The sequence below is a fragment of the Eriocheir sinensis genome, chromosome 17 (assembly GCF_024679095.1).
Source record: "Eriocheir sinensis breed Jianghai 21 chromosome 17, ASM2467909v1, whole genome shotgun sequence".
Classification (NCBI taxonomy): Eukaryota; Metazoa; Arthropoda; class Malacostraca; order Decapoda; family Varunidae; genus Eriocheir; species Eriocheir sinensis.
This window is the reverse complement of record NC_066525.1, coordinates 3,346,331-3,364,111: the sequence shown is the minus strand read 5'-3', so window position 1 is coordinate 3,364,111 and position 17,781 is coordinate 3,346,331. Positions and strand designations below refer to the sequence as shown.

Genomic DNA, 17,781 nt, shown 5'->3' with positions numbered 1-17,781 from the left:
AACCCATTTGACTCATTTTGACGACCCAGATGACCACACTGGAAGAATCTATTTAGAGTCGAAATATCTACAGTGAAAGCAGCTTGGCGTGGTCGTTTTTGTGTTGCCTCCCGCGGTTTCTTTCCTCCCTGCCGCTCTACCACACAGTCCCAACACCCATCTCCTCCTCGCATATGTTAGCAATAGATATAAAGGGGATATTACACTGGGCATATTTTCCGTGGATCTTCAGTCAAACCACGATTTCCGCTAACGTGGTTCTCAATTGTTTCTTGTTATTGCTGCTGATGAAGATGGTGAGTGATACCGACGTCCTTCAGTGAAATCTACCGTAGCTTTGGAAAATCGTGGACGCGTCAGAAAACCACGCAAATATGAGAACCACGCCAGCGGAAATCGTGGTTTGACTGAAGATCCACGGAAAATTAGCCCCTTAAAATATTAGAGGGAGAGATAGGGGTTGAGACTGTGTGGCAGAGCGCTGGGGAGGAAAGAAACCGCGGGAGGCAATACAAAAACGATCTCGGCAATCTGGTTCCACTATAACAAGAGTTTATGCCCACTAGCCGTTTCATCGTGTCTCCTTTCTCCCCAACAGCCGTCCAGGGCAGCGGCTGCGTGGTGGCCCGCACGGTGGCCGTCCTGCTGGAGAAGGAGGAGAACAGCTTCGGCTTCACGGTGCGGGGCGGCGTCTCGCTCGACCCCTCCAAGACGCGGCCGCTGGTCATCACCCACGTCAGGCCGGGCGGACCAGCGGACAGGTACGTGGACTGACCCCATTTGACACATTCATCACTATATTATGACCTCATTTGACATATTTGACTTCATTGACCCCATTTGCCCTATTCAACACTATTTTATGATCTTTTGACCCATTTAACACTATTCTGTGACCCCATTTGACCCATTTAACACTATTTTATGACCTCATTTGACCCAATTGACTACTAATTGACCCTATTTAACCCATTTGACCCAATATGACCCATCTGATCCTATTTGATGACCCCATTAGACCTTACATAAGAACATAAGAACATAAGAACGTAAGGAGTCTGCAAGAGGCCGGTTTGTCTATACAAGGCAGCTCCTGTACACTCAACCCCACCTTACCTCACCATCCATGGCTTTATCTAACCTCTTCTTGAATGTATCTATGGTATTGGCACCCACAACATGGCTCCCAAGCCTGTTCCATTCATCTACCACTCTGACGACCCCATTTGATCCATTTCACGACCCTATTTGACGACCAGCTGGCAGGTGTGTATAAGAAAAAGAATAAAGCAGAAACTAGCTAACCCAGGTGTGCCGCGTTGCAGGGAGGGCACCATCAAGGCCGGGGACCGCGTGGTGGCTGTGGACGGCCGTGACCTGACCCGCTGCAGTCTGAAGGAGGCCCAGGAGCTGCTGCAGAGGCTGGAACGCGCCGCCACCCTCACCATCGAGTACGTGTAGCGTGTCAGGGCCGGTTTTACAGTCCAGTACAGCAAGTTCGTAAGCTCCCCAACCAAACACAAAATACTACGAAAATTCCTTGTATTGTGTTTGCGAATGATATAAATTGTCGTACTCAAAACATCGCATTTATCAGTTCCAGGGCCCAAAACTTTCCTACCCACACAGATAAAGAAATTCCAGTTAAAGTTTTCGTTAAAAGCATTACTTATTGGCGTTTGTTTGCGATAGCTGTGACTCAGAAACCGGAAAATACGATGTACAGAGTGGCTGAATACGATAATTTGATAACCCTGATCGCCTCCTTCTCCAGGTATGATGTGTCGGTGATGGAGAGCGTGAGGGCGTCAGGAGGGCCGCTGCTGGTGGAGATTGAGAGGGCAGCGGGGACGTCCCTGGGCCTCACGCTGACCCACGCCCACCCCGAGCCCAGCACCATCCTCATCGAGACCATCAGACCAGCGAGTATTGCCGAGAGGTGAGGACGACGAGGAAGAGGAGGAGGAGGAGGAGGAGGAGGTTGATTTGTGCTTATGCGGGAAATAATAAGTATCATCATCCTTTCCCTTCTTCATTTTTTTCTTCTTCTTTTTCTTTTTCTTTTTCTTTTTCTTCTTCTTCTTCTTCTTCTTCTTTTTCTTCTTCTTCTTCTTCTTCTTCTTTTTCTTCTCCTTTTTCTTCTTCTTCTTCTTCTTCTTTTCTTCTTCTTCTTCTTCTTCTCTTTCTTCTATTAATTATTACTATTATTATTATTATTATTATTATTATTATTATTATTATTATTATTATTATTATTATTACTCTGTCAAATACAAAGCTTATAAACAGACCACTAATAAAACAAGGCAATGACATGAATATAACATCAAAACCCTCTTTATTATTTCTCTGACAAAGGTGAAATAAGCAAATCACTTTCTCATGTCTACTGTAACTTATCATTATCTATCATTTAACCGGTAGCATTTATGAAGGTCAGACTTTTTTCTGGATTTCTTATAAGTTCCGAAGCATTTCCCATTTTTTTTTATTTTTACAGTAGAGGAGACAGTGCAAGGGCGTAAAAAAGAAAAAAAAGAAAACAATAATAAAAAAAAAGCCCGATACTTACTGCTCCTACCAAAAAATAACACCAACATCAACCCACCTCACCTGTCCTTCGTCCTCCCAGGTGCGGCGCCTTGGCGGTAAACGACGTGGTGGCGGCGATAGACGGAACTCGGGTGGACCAGATGACGGTGGCTGAGGCGGCGCAGCTCCTCAAGACGGCGCCCGGGACCCACGTGACGCTGGAAATCATACCCGGACCGGCGGCACAGAGCAGGATACCCTTCTGTAGAGGTGAGGTGCTGGCGAGGAGGATTTACATAGATTTACATAGAGTGGCAGAGAGAGGAGGGAGGGAAGGAAGGAAGGAAGGTGGGAAAGGGAAGAAGGGAGGGATAGGGGGAAGAGAGAGAGAGAGAGAGAGAGAGAGAGAGAGAGAGAGAGAGAGAGAGAGAGAGAGAGAGAGAGAGAGAGAGAGAGAGAGAGAGAGAGAGAGAGAGAGAGAGAGAGAGAGTACATACAAATCACTTCCTAAACTTAACTCACCTACCAAGAAACACGTAATAAAACCTAACCTCTCTCTTTTACCAGGTGGAGGTGTGGCTTTTCCGCATCTCTATGGCGTAGTGGGCAGCAGCAGCGGGTACAACAGCAGTGGAGGTGGAGGTGGAGGTGGTGGAGGAGGTGGCAGTGGGTATCTGTCTCCTGGCTCCTCGTACAACACTCTTGCCTCTCAGCGGACGCGTTCCTCGGCCGCTCGGAGGGTCAACAGGAGAACTAGACCTGGAGAGCGCCCTGATGCTGGTAAGGGGTGGTGCTCTCTGTCTTTCTCTCGCTTCTCTATCTCATTATATCGCTTTCCCTTTTCCCTATCTCTCTTTCTCCGTCTCATAGTACCTTGATCTCTTCTCTTTCTCCTCTCTCTTCCGGTCTCTCCTCTCCTCTCTCTCTCTTATATACAACCGACCTGATGCTGGTATGGAGTCTTCATGCTCTCTGTTTCTTTTTCTTGTTTATTTATCTCATTATATCTCTTCCCCTTTTTCCTATCTCTCTTTTTCTCCGTCTCATGGTACCTTGATCTCTTCTCTTTCTCCTCTCTCTTCCAGTCTCTCCTCTCTCCTCCTTTCCTCTCTCTCTTATATACAACAATCTAACCACTTAAATGATCATCTCTACTGTTATTTCTATTGTTCCTCTTATTATTAACGTTCCCTGTGTTGTTTTTCTTCTTGTTTTCTTCCTCTTCAGTCACTCACTCAGCCAAACAACTCCCTATCTATATAAATCTATGTAAATCTCTCTCTCTCCCTTCTCACACCAGGGGGCAGTGCTGGGGGTGCCGGTGTGTGCCATCAAGAGTGCCTAACGGTGACGCTGGTGGTGGAGGGCCGAGGGTATGGGCTGGTGCTGCGGCCGCCCCCACACCCAGCCGACCCCGACACAGCGCTGCCCGTCGTGGCTGCAATGGATCCAGGCGGGCCGGCGGATAAGTGAGTGTGTTCGTGTGTTGGTGTGTTCGTGTGATGTACGTTTTTCTCTCTTATGCTTTCTCGTTTCTCTCTTTTTCGTTCTCGTTTTTCTTCTCCATCTCTTGCTTTTCCTTATTTCGGATTTTTGCATGGAAACTTAGGTAGGGAAAGAAAGAGAGATGAAAGGTTGGGTTGGGAAAGGGAGAGAAAGGGTAGATCTGGAAAGGGAGGCGAAGGATGTATGGAAAGGGAGGGTAAGTGTGAGAAAGGGAGGGTTGGGAAAAGAGGAAAGTGTAGGATGCATGGCCGGGGAATGGGAGAGAGAGGAAGGGCCAGGAAAGGGAGGGGAAGGGTTGAGAAAAGGGGAGGTGAGGGGTGGGGGGGTAGGAAGGGTACAGGATAGTTTGGGGAGGGGGAGGAAAGGAGAAGTAAAAGGAAGGGAGGAAAAGGAGTGAAGAAAGGAAGGAGGAAAGTTAGTTTGGGGAGGAAAGGAGAAGTAAAAGGGAGGGAGGAAAGAAGGAACGAAAAAGAGTGAAGGAAGGAAGGGGAGAGGAAAGGAAGGAATAAAGGAGAAAAGGAAGGAAAGGAAGGAAAAGGAGGAGGATAAAAAACAGGCAGGAGGGAAGATAGGAAGAAGGGAAGGAATGGGAGAAAATAGTCAAGCACCACCATTACCACCATCATCATCACCACCACCACCATCATCACCACCACCACCACTATCACCAGGTGCAGCGTGATGTGTGTGGGTGACCGCATCATGGGGGTCAACGGGCGCAGCGTGTCGGGTCTCGGGGTCAGCGAGGTCACGCAGATGATCGCCAACTCTCGGCCCACCGTCACTCTGGACCTGGAGTTTGACGTGGCGGACTCGGTCGTTCCCTCGTCTGGCACCTTCGCCGTCAAGCTGGCCAAGAGACATAATGGACTTGGTATTACCCTGACTGGTGAGTCCTGGGGTGGATTTACACACACACACACACACACACACACACAGCAGTGAATGGGTAAGGTATGAATGTTGTGTATATGACCACAGATGTTGCGCTGACTAAACGAAACTTTCCAACTTTCTGGGTAGATACAAATAAGTAAACACACACACACACACACACACACACACACACACACACACACACACACACAGAGCTAAGATGTCACAAGAGAGAGATTGAGAAAAGGGAATGTATTTTAATGACACAAAGAAGTACAGTTCCCCCCCCCCCATATAAATAAAGATATGTACTTAGAATGAATTAGAAGAAGAGGTGGAGGCAAAAGTATCGGAGCTTCACACACACACACACACACACACACACACATACCAATCACCAATCCTTTTCTCCCAACAGTGTCGCGTCGAGCTGGTGCCGGGGAGCCCTTACTGATCAGCGAGGTGGTGCGGGGGTCGCCAGCACACCGCTCGGGCACCATGCAACCCGGTGATCGACTCCTGGCTATCGACTCAACGCGCCTCGAACACCTCACGCTCGACGATGCCAAGTCCATCCTGAACTGCTGTGATGACATAGTGACGCTTAGGGTGCAGAAGGATGAGCTCTATTCTGGTAAGGGTGCAGCAGATAGATAGATAGATAGATAGATAGAGACAGTTGTTTAAAGAGATTGATTGTTGTATATAAGAGAGGAAAGGAGAGGAGTCTTATGTGAGAATGGGAGAGGTTGTGGGTGAGAGGAGAGGAGAGGAGAGAAAAAGAGAAGAGGAGAGGAGAGGAGAAAAGAAGAGAGGAGAAAATGAGAGGAGAAGGAGGAGAGGAGAGGAAGGCTGCTGTGTGAGAAGAAAGGAAGAGGTTTTGGGCGTGAGGAGATGAGAAAAAAGAAGAGAAAAGGAGAAGAGGAGAGGAGAGGAGAAAAGAAGATAGGAGAAAATGAGAGGAGAAGGAGGAGAGGAGAGGAAGGCTGCTGTGTGAGAAGAAAGGAAGACGTTTTGGGCGTGAGGAGATGAGAAAAAAAAAGAAGTGAAAAGGAGACTGACTCACCGAACTACCTAACCAGTCTCTTCTCTTCCCCAGCTGAGGAGAATGGCGGCCTAGTGATGTACACGGTGCAGCTGGTGCGTCACGGCGGTGCGCTGGGCATCACCATCTCCGGCAGCGAGGAGCCCTTCGACCCTATCTACATCGCTGGCCTGGCGCCGGGTGAGTGGGAATGGGAGGAAGAAGGGGAAGACAGGGGACCAGGTGGAGAGATGGACTCATTTTGTTGTCTTTGAGCTGCCTCCTACGCTATAAAAATAACAAAATTCGTTCCACAGGTGGGTTGGCAGACCGGACAGGTGCTATACACGTGGGCGACCGACTCTTGGCCATCAACGGCGTGTCACTGCGCGGGAAGCCACTCAGCGAGGCCATCCTGATGCTGCAGAACTCGGGCGACACCGTGACCCTCAAGATCTCCCGGCCCAGAGACTCAGGTCAGTCCTTGGCAGCTTGCGTAGGCAGTGCCGTGTCTAGTTTGGTTTAGGTTGGTGATGTCTAATCCTAGTCTGTTTTGTTCTCTGTGAGTCAATGAATGTGGGTTTGAGGAGTAAGTCAGCGTGGGTCCTAGAGGTTAGTGAATGTGACCTGAGAGGAATTAATATAAACCTTGTGATAGTTTGACAAGGCTTCTGCACTATGAATGTGAAAAGCACTCTTGAGAACCTGATTAATCTCCTTTGTGGCTTTGGGAAATATTTGTTGTGAGAACCAAAAGACTAAGAACATAAGAACATCTGAGAATACGGGCCACAATACTTGATGCTGCTGTCCTTCCTTAATCTAATTTGAAAGAGGGAATAATGCTTAAGCACCCTCATTCTTAGTGACTTCATTCTTCTTGAAATGGCAATGTCTTCCTCCTTACACACTGGAACCTTGATTTGCTCTGCCTTTCATCTTATGTGTCATTTGTTTCTTGTACTCTTCCCAGGAGTCCCGAGTGATGAGCTAGGCCGCAACGACTGGCTGGGACGCTTTGGGCCGGCGATCCCCTCGGTGGACTCGGCCGTGGAGTCTTGGGACAGCTCCGGTCTTGACCCTCCCCCGCCCGGCTCCACGCCTGCACTGTCCAAGAGAGACTCAGGCTCGGACATTGTGTTCAGATCAGGTAAAGATGCTGGTTGATTCCTGGATTAGAGATGAAAGAATGAAGATGCTGATTAACTCTTGTATTAGGGATGAAAGAATGAAGATGCTGGTTGACTCTTGTATTAGGGATGAAAGAGTGAAGATGCTGATTAACTTTTGCATTTGGGATGAAAGAGCAAAGACTACTCTTGCATTATGAAGTTGGACAGTACAGGAATGAAAGATTGCAGATGCTGGTTGACTCTTGCACTAGGGATGAAAGAGTAAAGATGCTGGTTAACTCTTGCATTAGTGAGTTGGACAGCACAGGAATGAAAGAGTGAAGATGCTGGTTAAATCTCGCACTAGGGATGAAAGAGTAAAGATGCTGTTTAACGCTTGCATTAGTAAGTTGGACAACACAGGGATGAAAGAGTGAAGATGCTGTTTAACTCTTGCATTAGTGAGTTAGACAGCGCAAGGATGGGATAAGTAAATTGGAATGCATAGAGATGAAAGAGTGAAGATGCTGATTAACTCTTGCATCAGAAAGTAGAACAACACAGAGATGACCTTATAAAGAAAGTTACATGCGTCCTTTAAAAACCTTTGCCATCGTGACAGACTGCGGCAGCACTGTGAAGCGTCGAGCTGGGCTGGAGGGCAGAGATGAGGTGGCTGGGACTGGCGACACAGACAGCACAGAGGTCAACAAGAGGTCACACGAAGAGGATGCGGAGGAGTCCTGGAGGTCGCCATCACCTCCGCCCTCCATAGACAGTGGGCAGTCTGGTCAGTGTTCCAGTCAGTCAGTTAGTCAGTTAATCAGGAAGTTAGTTGGTAAGTCAGTTAGTCTATCTCTTTCTGCTTTTTTTTCTTCTTCTTCTTCTTCTTCTTCTTCTTCTTCTGCTTCTTCTGATCTTCCTCTCCCTCATCCTTCTCCTTCTCCTCCTTTCCCTCTTCCTCCTTCTCCTCCTACTCCTAAACTTCACTTTGGTTTGACATTCAGTATTTTTTTTTTCTCTTTTTCAGTCTAAACTCTATCACCTGAGATTTTTTTCCTTACTCCCCAATCTTTCTAAAATCTCACATACATTATCAACTACTAAAATCAACAATTTCTCCAAAGCCACATTAACAAATTTCCTAGACCCTGTTTGTGTTGCCCTTGAGTTGTTTCCATTGCTGTAAAAAATAAGCAAACCAAAAGAGACACTTATTTATTGGATCTTAAAACATTCATTGCCTTACAGAGGACAAAACCGACTGGGACAAGATGATCGCCGACCTTAACCAGATCAGTGAGAGCTGTGGGCTGAGGGAGCGGCCGCACACGCCCCCCACCTCACACCTCCCTCACACACACACAGGTGAGCTTGGCCAAGGGCACTGCATTGATAAGTAGAGTGTGTGAGGTAGTAGATTGTATGTGGTTGAAAATTCAGTCCGTCAGTTAGTCAAGTAGTTAGCCATTCAGTAAGTCAGTCATTTTGTTGTTTTCTCAGTTGACCAGTCAGTTAGTTAGTTAGTCAGTGAGTTGATCATTCATTCAATTATTTAATCAATCAGTCAGTCAGTCAATCAGTCAATAAAAGAGTCACTCATTCAGTCAGTCAGTCTATCAGTCAATCAGTCAGTCAGTCAGTCAGTCAATTAGTCAGTCAGTCAGTTATGCTTTCTCTCCTCATGTCTTTTCACTTCTAACATTTTTTTCTGTCTACTTCTTCCAATCATTCTTTCTGTCTTTATCTACTTATATACTTATCAATTACTTATTCATATGTCATCCCATCTTTCCCTTCTACTTTTCCTTCTATTAACTTCTCTCAATCATCTTTCTCTATATCTTAACTTATTCATGTATTTGTTTATTCACTCTATTTACATACTTATTTATCTTCTATATTTATCTATGTACCTATTTACGTATTGACTTCATTTATGTATTTATTTGATCTTACTTCCGTTCCAGCGTCGCCAACACAACATCAAAAAGATTCTCACGTCAACGGTATGGATGCGAGTCTCTGCCCGACACTCGGTACACGGAGGAGGGTGCCAGCAGGAGGAGGAGGAGGAGGAGGAGGAGGAGGAAAAGGAGGAGGAGGAGACCCTGCTGACGTGAAGGAGGAAGGGAGTTACTCTGTTAGTCAAGCCACCCTCAACTTTGCACGGATGACCTCGCCTTCGCGTAAGTCTGTGTATTTACTAACTGGCTATAGTATTTACCTTTAAGTTGTGTGTTTCATCTTAATATACATTCCGTGTCCATCAGGCAGTCAGTTAGTCAGTTTGTCAGGCATTCAGTCAATCAGTCACTCACTCAGTCTGTCAGTCACACATTCACTCACTCAGTCGTTCTTTCCTCTTATCTCTTCCTTTCCTATCGAGAAAAAGGGAATAGAGGACTAAATTGGGGATAATAAAATACCTAAAAACATAACATTAAAATAAAAAGGGTGAGTAAACAGAAGAGAGGAGGAGGAAACGTGCAGCGATAAAACCGTACAGGTCACAAGAAGAAGAAGACGCGGCCACGTGGCGCGTCGTGAACACTAACCACAACACACAAGACACAAAACACCGCGGCGCACCAGTCACCAGTGTGCCGGGTGCCTCGGCGGTGATTGTTAGAGCGACTACTATTCGGGAACAATAATGGCGGAGCAGGGTGTTTCCTGAGGACTGTTCGGCGATCGTGGGGCGGATTTGGGTGGATTAGTCTGGAAGTATTTCTGCTGTGCAACGCCCCGCCGGTCAGCTGACGTTTTCTGTGATACATGTTCGAAAGAGCGGATATCCCTGGATGACTAAAGTGCTTGAAAGTAAGTATACGGTCCCTGAGAGTCAAGATCAAGACCAAGATTGCCCATCGAACGTAACATCCCTGTGTGATTAGTTCCCTCAGTAGCTCGGCGAAAGTTACCGCCTGTACATTGCGCAGTGAGTTAATCTACCAACCAACCCTTCTGTTTACCATTTCAAAGTCACAGCTCCTAGGGGCAAGAGCAGTGTGATTCTTCAGCCAACAGTGGAACGCTTTGAACACAGAGAAGGGCACAAAGGATCATACGGAATCATAGACATAATTATTGTAAGTAAGGTGGCCAAATTTAATACTGCATACACATTAAGGTCAGGGAGAACGTGGAGTTTTTTTTCTAAATATATCTTGCCCAATTATAGGTGCGTCTTATACGCCGGTGCGTCATGTATGGCGGGAAATACGGTAAGTGAAAAATAAAAAAATAAGTAATACTACCAACACCTTTTTTCTACAGCTGATGGTGCGCAGGTGTACCAGGTGTCGCTACATAAGGACTGCATCTACGAGGACTTCGGGTTCAGCGTGTCGGACGGCCTCTACGAGAAGGGCGTCTACGTCAACCGGATAAGGAAGGGCGGCCCGGCGGACAGGTCTGGGGTGCTGAAACCCTACGACAGGATCCTGCAGGTGTGTGTGTGTGTGTGTGTGTGTGTGTGTGTGTGTGTGTGTGTGTGTGTGTGTGCTGCAGTATCTATAACACATACACACAGTAATACTCACAAATTCTAACACACACACACACACACACACTTACCAACACACCCATACCACACACCACACACATACATAATTCACCACACTCTCTCACCACCTCCTTCTCTTCTTCATCTCGTCACCAGGTAAACGACACCAGGACCCACGACTTCGACTGCTGCCTCACCGTGCCCCTGATGGCTGCCGCTGGTGACCGCCTGGTGCTGGTGGTGTCTCGGAGCCCCCACGCGCACCCCACACTCGACTTCTCCTCCGACATCCTCGCCTCGGCCTGGAACAACATCGAGGAAGGGAAGGAGGATGCGGAGGATTGTGACGACTTGAGTGGTGGGGGCCTGTACTCCTCCCCTCTCACTCCCTCCCTCACTCCCATCCCTACCGTTCTGAAGACACTCTGAACCCCACTCCCTCACGCCCTTACTCCCGTCCTCTTCCTCCTCAACCTCCTCTTCCTCTCAAGGCACTGTGAATCTAGTGAATGTAATGTTTTCTGTAGCAAGGGAGACCAACACAGAAGAGGGAACAAAAAAGTCTACTTAACGTTATTCCAGCATAAAAGAAGACAGTCCGAGTGGCCGAAAGAAAGGGTCAGACTTGGTTGCGTGAACTGAACTATATCCCCCTTTCTCTCCCTCTCTCTCTCCTTCCCTCCCTCACTTTTTATTTATGCGATTGTAAGACACCGTGAGGTATACATGAATAGAAGAGACAGATGAGAGAGGGCGTAAAGGTCAAGTTGGGAGCATACGCTATAGCTGCGCGTGGCCTCAGTGCTCATCTCCGTCACATGCCCCCTTTAGTCTATGGCGGAAAGGAACCCATCGCCCCGGGACACAGAAGGGGAGTGAAGATATTAAAAGGGAGCATTTGAATAAGAACTTGAGACTCTTCTGTTGTATCCACCCCCTTTAATATGAAGTCCAGGAGGGAACGAGGCATCATGACCACAAGTGAATAGACAGACAGACATGAGGGAGTAAGGAAGCAGAGGAAATATCAACCACTAAGGAGAGAGTGTATCATCCTGTATCTTCCTTGGTGGTGTGTGTGTGTATGTGTGTGTGTCTTATTTTTTACAGCAAAGGAAGTGATTCAAGAGCAAAAAGAAAAAATGAAGACAAAAAAGCCTGCTATCCACTTCACCTGTTAAAAGAAGTATTGATGAGTTGCCAAGAAAGAGGTCAATTTCAAGAGGAGAGGTGTCGCTACTCCTCTTTAGAACTACTTAGAACATTGATATGAATGAGTGAACGAAGTAGCGAGTCCAAGGTCTTCCGCAGCAACCGTTTTCGTGCATCAACAAACAATTTACGTGGAACTATGAAGTAGATTTGATGTGTGCAAAAGCTATAGACATTCACTCTTTTTTATTCTATTTTACTCTCCCACAGTTCTCATGTGTCTTAGGATTCAAAGCAAATGTTTTTCATATGAGAGGAAAGGACCCACGGAACCCAATGCAGTCTTGCCAATCTGGTTACATATAGCCATGTGAGTGCGAGAGAGGTCGTGTTAGGGAAGGTTAGGAGAGAAAACTTGCCAAACGATGCTCATGATATTTTTACACAGAATCTCTCGTTTTATAAAGTTGAATGACAGTGCCTTTTCCTCCCACTACTTGGTGTTGAGGCTGAAGAATCTTTTGTGCCTTGTATTAGGGATGAAAGAGTAAAGATGCTGTTGACTCTTGTATTAGGGATGAAAGAATGAAGATGCTGAGTAACTCTTGCATTACGAAGTTGGACAGCACAGGAATGAAAGATTGCAGATGCTGGTTGACTCTTGCATTACGAAGTTGGACAGCACAGGAATGAAAGATTACAGATGCTGATTAACTCTTGCATTACGAAGTTGGACAGCACAGGAATGAAAGATTGCAGATGCTGGTTGACTCTTGCACTAGGTGAGGTCAGAGAGGCTGGATCTGTTCGTGTAGAGGCAGTGTGAGGGAGGAGGGGTGAGGTTGAACTAGTGTCTTTTTGTACAGAAGTGAGGTTAAAGAAGCAAGACCTGATTGTGTGGAGCAGTGTAAGGGAGGACTGGAAAGGAGAAGCTAGATTTGTATATTTTTATATGGCAGGAAGGTTACAAAAGATGGATATGTTTGTATGAGGCTGTGTAAGGGAAAGTTAGAGAGGGTAATCTTGTGTCTTTTTATACAGATCTGAGGTTAGAAAAGGTTAAAGGACTCGACCTGTTTGTAAGGAGACTATTTAAGGAAGGAGTGAAGATGTTAAACTTGTGTCCTTTTATACAGTGATGAGGTTTGAAAAGATTAGAGGAGCTTGACCTGTTTGTAAGGAGACTATTTAAGGAAGGAGTGAAGATGTTAAACTTGTGTCCTTTTATACAGTGATGAGGTTTGAAAAGGTTAAAGGACTCGACCTGTTTGTAAGGAGACTATTTAAGGAAGGAGTGAAGATGTTAAACTCGTGTCCTTTTATACAGAGAACTAGACCTGTATGTGGAGGCTGTGTAGCGAAAAAGGGTGAACTTGTGTCATTTTTATACAGAGCTGAGGTTTAAAAAGTTACACAGACCTGTTTGTGTGGAAGCTGTATGAGGGAGGAGTGTCGAGGGTGAACGTCAGTCATTATATACCGCGGGAAGGATAGAAAACCTAGACCTGTTGTGTGGGGGCTCTGTGGGTAAGGCTAGCGAGGGTAATCTTGTCATTTTTTATACAGAACTAAGGTTAGAAGAGCTGACTGTGTGGAGGCTGTGTGAGGGAGGTGTGGAGAAGGTGAACTAGTGTCTTTTTATACAGAGCTGAGGTTAGGAAAGCTAGACCTGTTTCTTTATCACACAGAATCCCTTAAGTAGAAGGTTATGTGAGGGGAGACTCAGAAAGGTAAACACATGTAGCTACCATCTTTTTTATACAGAGGTAAAGTTAGAAGAGTTAGATCTGTTTCTCTACTGTACAGAATGCCTTATATAGATGAGGAGAGGATCAGAAAGGCAAGCTTGTATCTTTATCAGCAGAATGAGGGTCGAAAGAGCTATATCTGTTTCTTTACTATTCAGAATGCCTTATATAGAAGCCCAAATGAGGAGACAATCAGAGAGGCAATCTTGTATCTTTATCAACAGAAGGAAGCTCGGAAGATCCAGCTAGACCCGTTTCTTTATCATACAAAATGCCTTAAGTAGGAAGTCAAGTGAGGAAAGGTACATAAGGGCAAATTTGCATCCTTTTATAAGGTTGGAGGAACTTGCTGTTGTCCGACGTCAAAATAAAGTCAGTTTGGGTGGGGCCCATGGAGGTAGAATTGGTGGAGTCGACGTGGCTTGCTAATCCCATTCATTGAGGTGAAGCCGACGAACTGTCAAATTTACGGCCAAAAGATGGGGGTGGGCGAGCCTGGCCGAGCCCATTAAGAGGGAGCCTGACCTGACAACACCTGACACCTGGCCGTAAAAATGACAGCTCGGGCGGATTCACTTAATTGGGCTGATGTCGACTCCACCAATTCTACCTCCATGGTGGGGCCGGAACCTCCTCACAGTGTTGCCACATCACCCCCGAATACATTAGTCTCTCCCTCATCGATCATCTCCGTACTATTTGAAGTTGTGTATCGAATATTCTGCATACATTTAGTAGGATTTGGCAGCAGCGTTGTGGCCAGGGAACTCCTTGAGCGCCTCCCCGCCCAAATTGGCTTCCTAGCTGAGTCACACCCACTGTTAATTAATATATCTCCATAGACAGAATCCTTATACGCAGACTAAAACATTTACAACTTCAGGGAAAGGTAACATGATGCCTTATTTATATATACTTGTAGTGTTTATAATATGCAGATACTAATCCAGCTAAGTAAGTAGTAGTTTTTTATATATATATATATATATTACCACGTGCAGGAAGATGAAGTAACTACACAATTATTGGCATGGAACTTTACTTAATGTATGAAGAGAAATGTAAATAAAGTGCACCTTATTATTGCCGTTTTCTTTATTAAACTGCGTCATTTGGGAGGTATTTTAGTCTTTAGTTGGTTTTAATTTAGTTACTCCTCCAATTCGCAACTCTGGCACGTGATCAGACCATGGATAATTACACGCGCCATAATCTCTGTATTAATATATGCGCGGTAGGTCAGTCTGAAGTTTTAGTATAAAGGAACCTATTTCACGTATTTGGTAATGGTTTGGTTCGTTTATTCTTTTTCTGTGTAATGTTCTCTGTATTCTGTTCAGTGTTCTCGGTTTTCTGGTCAGTTTTCATTGTTTTCTGTCACGGGTTTCTGTTTCCTATTCAAAGGGAGTCAAGGATTACACTGCACCTCGTTTTCTGTGTAGTTTTCTGTTTTCTGTCAAGGTTTTCTGTTTTCTGTCCACAGGGGGTCATGGATTACACTGCACCTCGTTTTCTGTCCAAAGTTCTCGTTTTATGTTTAGTGTTCTCTGTTCTCTATCCAAGGAGGGTCATGGACTACACACTCCACCTCGTTTTCTGTCCAAAATTCTCGTTTTCTATCCCTCGCGACAATGGCGGATCCAGCTCCAGGTGGGGAGGGGGGTATGCATAAGTTTTTATTAGGTACATCCCCAGATCTCAGTGAATCTTTGAAAGGGCGCAATTTAGGTAATAAGGGGGGAGGCGGCCGCCCCTCCCCCGCCCCCCCCCCTCCTGGATCCGCAACTACCTCGCAAGACTTGGATCCCCTTCCCGTTTTCTTTTCCTCCAGACCACCAGACGAGAAGGACGTGCCTCGTGAGAGCTCCTGAGACGGCTGAAGAGGTAACGAAGCTGTTTTTCATTGTTTTCATTATAATGTAAACTCTAGTGGCATGTCTGGTCCCACTTGACACACATCTCTTAATTCTCTTTGTGTGTATCTAAGCTGAGGGAAGGAGAGGTTCCAGGTGATCTACTTACTCCGTCCCAGAAGGCGAATTAAAAAGCCAAACTAGCCACGTTGCCTAACTGTTAAGGGATGCTAATTCGACGTTTAATAAGATCTGGCGCGGGTTTGATATTCCACGTGACACATCCGTTTGCGTGAAGTTGAAGGAGTTAAGGAAAGGTTTGGGGTGAGCTTGGTGGTAGTGTTAAGAGGTGAAGATAAGAAAAATAGTTAATAGGTAGCTCACAACAGGTACTTAGCAACCCCCCTCCTCCTTCCCCCCCTCCCCTTCCCCCTCCCTCCGCTCCCACCTTCCCCTCCTTTATACTGTTGCTAATTCTTTTTTTTTTTTTTTTTGGTATTTCCTTTATTACCGCGTTCTCATATAAGCTAAACTTTCAAATGGAAGAAGAAATATGAATCGGAAATAAAGGAAATTATTTAGTTATTCAAAGCGAGATTCGAACATTAGAGAAGTAAGAGCCTCGAAGGTTCGAATACTGTGTTGGTCAGTGCTTCGGGTTGGGACTCAGTCGTTGGGGGAGAGAGAGAGAGAGAGAGAGAGAGAGAGAGAGAGAGAGAGATCTACCGTGTATGTTCATGATTCAAAGGTTATCATAAGTAATGGAATGCACCTCGTGACGTACAGCTCCACACTACCAACGCTATATATCTGATGCACGTGTGTGTCGCGGTGGGGAAGGGATCGTGTGTGTGTGTGTGTGTGTGTGTGTGTGTGTGTGTGTAGGGCGGCAGACGCAAGGCCTGTGTTGTCGTGTGTGTTGCTGAGTTGAAGACTAAAACACAAGTGCAAAACCACTGAAAAAAAAAAAACTAGATGTCATGTGGAAACTGAAGAAGAAAATAAGTTAAAGCACGAGAACATTGAGTGAAAAGAAAATCCGGGAGCCGTTGCAAAGGCATATCCCGGGACCACATCTGATCTGATCTGAGAAGGTTGATGCAGGTGAGTCGTGTGGCCTATGGGGGTATTGAGCAGGGCGTCAGGTATTGAAAAGTGCCCACCCCCGCCGCTGTGCTCAGAGGTAGAAGTGGTTGAAGGGCGAGGCGTTGCCAGCGTTGAGGCGGTGCAGGTCAAGGGCCAGCACGAAGTCCTCCTTGGTGAGTGGCCGCAGCCCGCCGGAGGAGGAAGACTGGCTGGCGGAGAGCTGCTCCATGTACTCCACGAGGCGGCGCGTGGCGGCACAACGGCACAGCTCCTGCAGGTCGGAGCCCGAGAACCCGTCAGTCATCTCCACCACCATTTGGAGGTCCACGTCCGCGGCCAGCGTCACTTCCTGCAGGTGAATGCTCAGGATGGCGTAGCGGCCCTCGGCGGACGGCTTGTTCACCTCGAATTGCAGCGGCAAGCGGCGCAGGAAGGCCTCGTCCACGGCTTCCAGCCTGTTCGTGGCGGCGAGCACCATGACGCGCGCCGTGGCGTCAGACTGCAGGCCGTCCCACATCTGTAGGAAGACGGCCTTGAGGCCCGTGGTGGCGGGGCCCTCGACGTTGTTCCGCGTGCTCAGCAACGTGTCCACCTCGTCCAGGAAGATGATGCAGGGCTGGATCTTGTAGGCCACGGAGAAGATCGCCGCCGCCATCTTCTCCGTCTCGCCCACCCACATGTTCTTGACGGTGGACACGTCGATGTTGAGGAAGTTGGTCTGCACCTCGTTGGCGATAGCCCTGGCGATGAGGGTCTTGCCGCAGCCCGGCGGCCCGTGCAGCAGCACGCCCTTGGGCATCATGAGCAGCGGCTCGGAGCGGTGCGAGCACGCGTACATCAGCGGGTAGATCACCTGTTCGCGGATGTGTCGCAGTACCTCGCAGCAGCCGCCGATGTCTGCCCAGGTGGTGTTGATCTCCCCGGGCGGCACCAACTGGCGCATCACCACCGCCTCGTGCAGCTGGAACACTGGGGCGCGGGGCGGCGGCGTCGGGTCCTCGCTGCCGGTGACCTCTTTGAAATTCTTGAGGTAGTAGAACCAGGACGCGGCCGCCATCAGGGCCATCAGCACCACCGTGGTGACCAGGCTCACGCACGACACGGCCGCCGCCAGCACCACCACACGAGCCACGTCATGCAGGAACTTCATTGCAACGGAACGGAAAGGCACACTAATAAAAACACAAACCGTCCCTGTCGCGTCTCCTCGGCAACACTGAAGAAGTTATATCCATGTTAAAGCCACGCCTCTAAACTTGACCTTGAGAAATATCCCTATCCATTAAAAAATCCCTCAAAAGATCGCCTGAACTCGGCAAATGAAACACGCAGCCCTGCCTTGCTGTGTCATGACTCGCTTTATTGAGGTTGATCACAGAGAAAA

General features: G+C 47.2%; 2 protein-coding genes across 11 annotated transcripts in view; one reads left to right on the top strand and one right to left on the bottom strand.

Annotated features, from left to right (window-relative positions):
* Positions 1-14,542, top strand: part of LOC126999786 (glutamate receptor-interacting protein 2-like) — a 107,466-nt gene extending 92,924 nt beyond the window's left edge. For 7 of the 10 annotated variants that reach the window (XM_050862697.1, XM_050862701.1, XM_050862702.1 and 4 more), the window contains 16 exons: positions 599-761; positions 1,326-1,451; positions 1,775-1,939; positions 2,633-2,802; positions 3,100-3,312; positions 3,833-4,001; positions 4,710-4,927; positions 5,333-5,548; positions 6,014-6,139; positions 6,256-6,414; positions 6,912-7,088; positions 7,673-7,840; positions 8,302-8,418; positions 9,021-9,239; positions 10,330-10,502; positions 10,715-14,542. In XM_050862697.1, coding sequence (XP_050718654.1) covers positions 599-761; positions 1,326-1,451; positions 1,775-1,939; positions 2,633-2,802; positions 3,100-3,312; positions 3,833-4,001; positions 4,710-4,927; positions 5,333-5,548; positions 6,014-6,139; positions 6,256-6,414; positions 6,912-7,088; positions 7,673-7,840; positions 8,302-8,418; positions 9,021-9,239; positions 10,330-10,502; positions 10,715-10,987 — 2,852 coding nt within the window. In that variant the 3' untranslated portion in view covers positions 10,988-14,542. The remainder of the gene's footprint in view (positions 1-598; positions 762-1,325; positions 1,452-1,774; positions 1,940-2,632; positions 2,803-3,099; positions 3,313-3,832; positions 4,002-4,709; positions 4,928-5,332; positions 5,549-6,013; positions 6,140-6,255; positions 6,415-6,911; positions 7,089-7,672; positions 7,841-8,301; positions 8,419-9,020; positions 9,240-10,329; positions 10,503-10,714) is intronic. The other 3 variants (XR_007753600.1, XR_007753599.1, XR_007753598.1) reach the window with 3 other exon arrangements.
* Positions 14,543-16,296: 1,754 nt separating this feature from the next.
* LOC126999784 (uncharacterized) lies at positions 16,297-17,697 on the bottom strand. Its single transcript, XM_050862694.1, has one exon. It carries the CDS (start codon positions 17,545-17,547, stop codon positions 16,489-16,491), a length of 1,059 nt encoding a protein of 352 aa, XP_050718651.1. The 5' UTR covers positions 17,548-17,697; the 3' UTR covers positions 16,297-16,488.
* Positions 17,698-17,781: the final 84 nt, after the last annotated feature.

Excerpts from the sequence above, each read along its gene's own strand:
- LOC126999784 (XM_050862694.1), bottom strand. The coding sequence starts at position 17,547 with ATGAAGTTCCTGCATGACGTGGCTCGTGTGGTGGTGCTGGCGGCGGCC.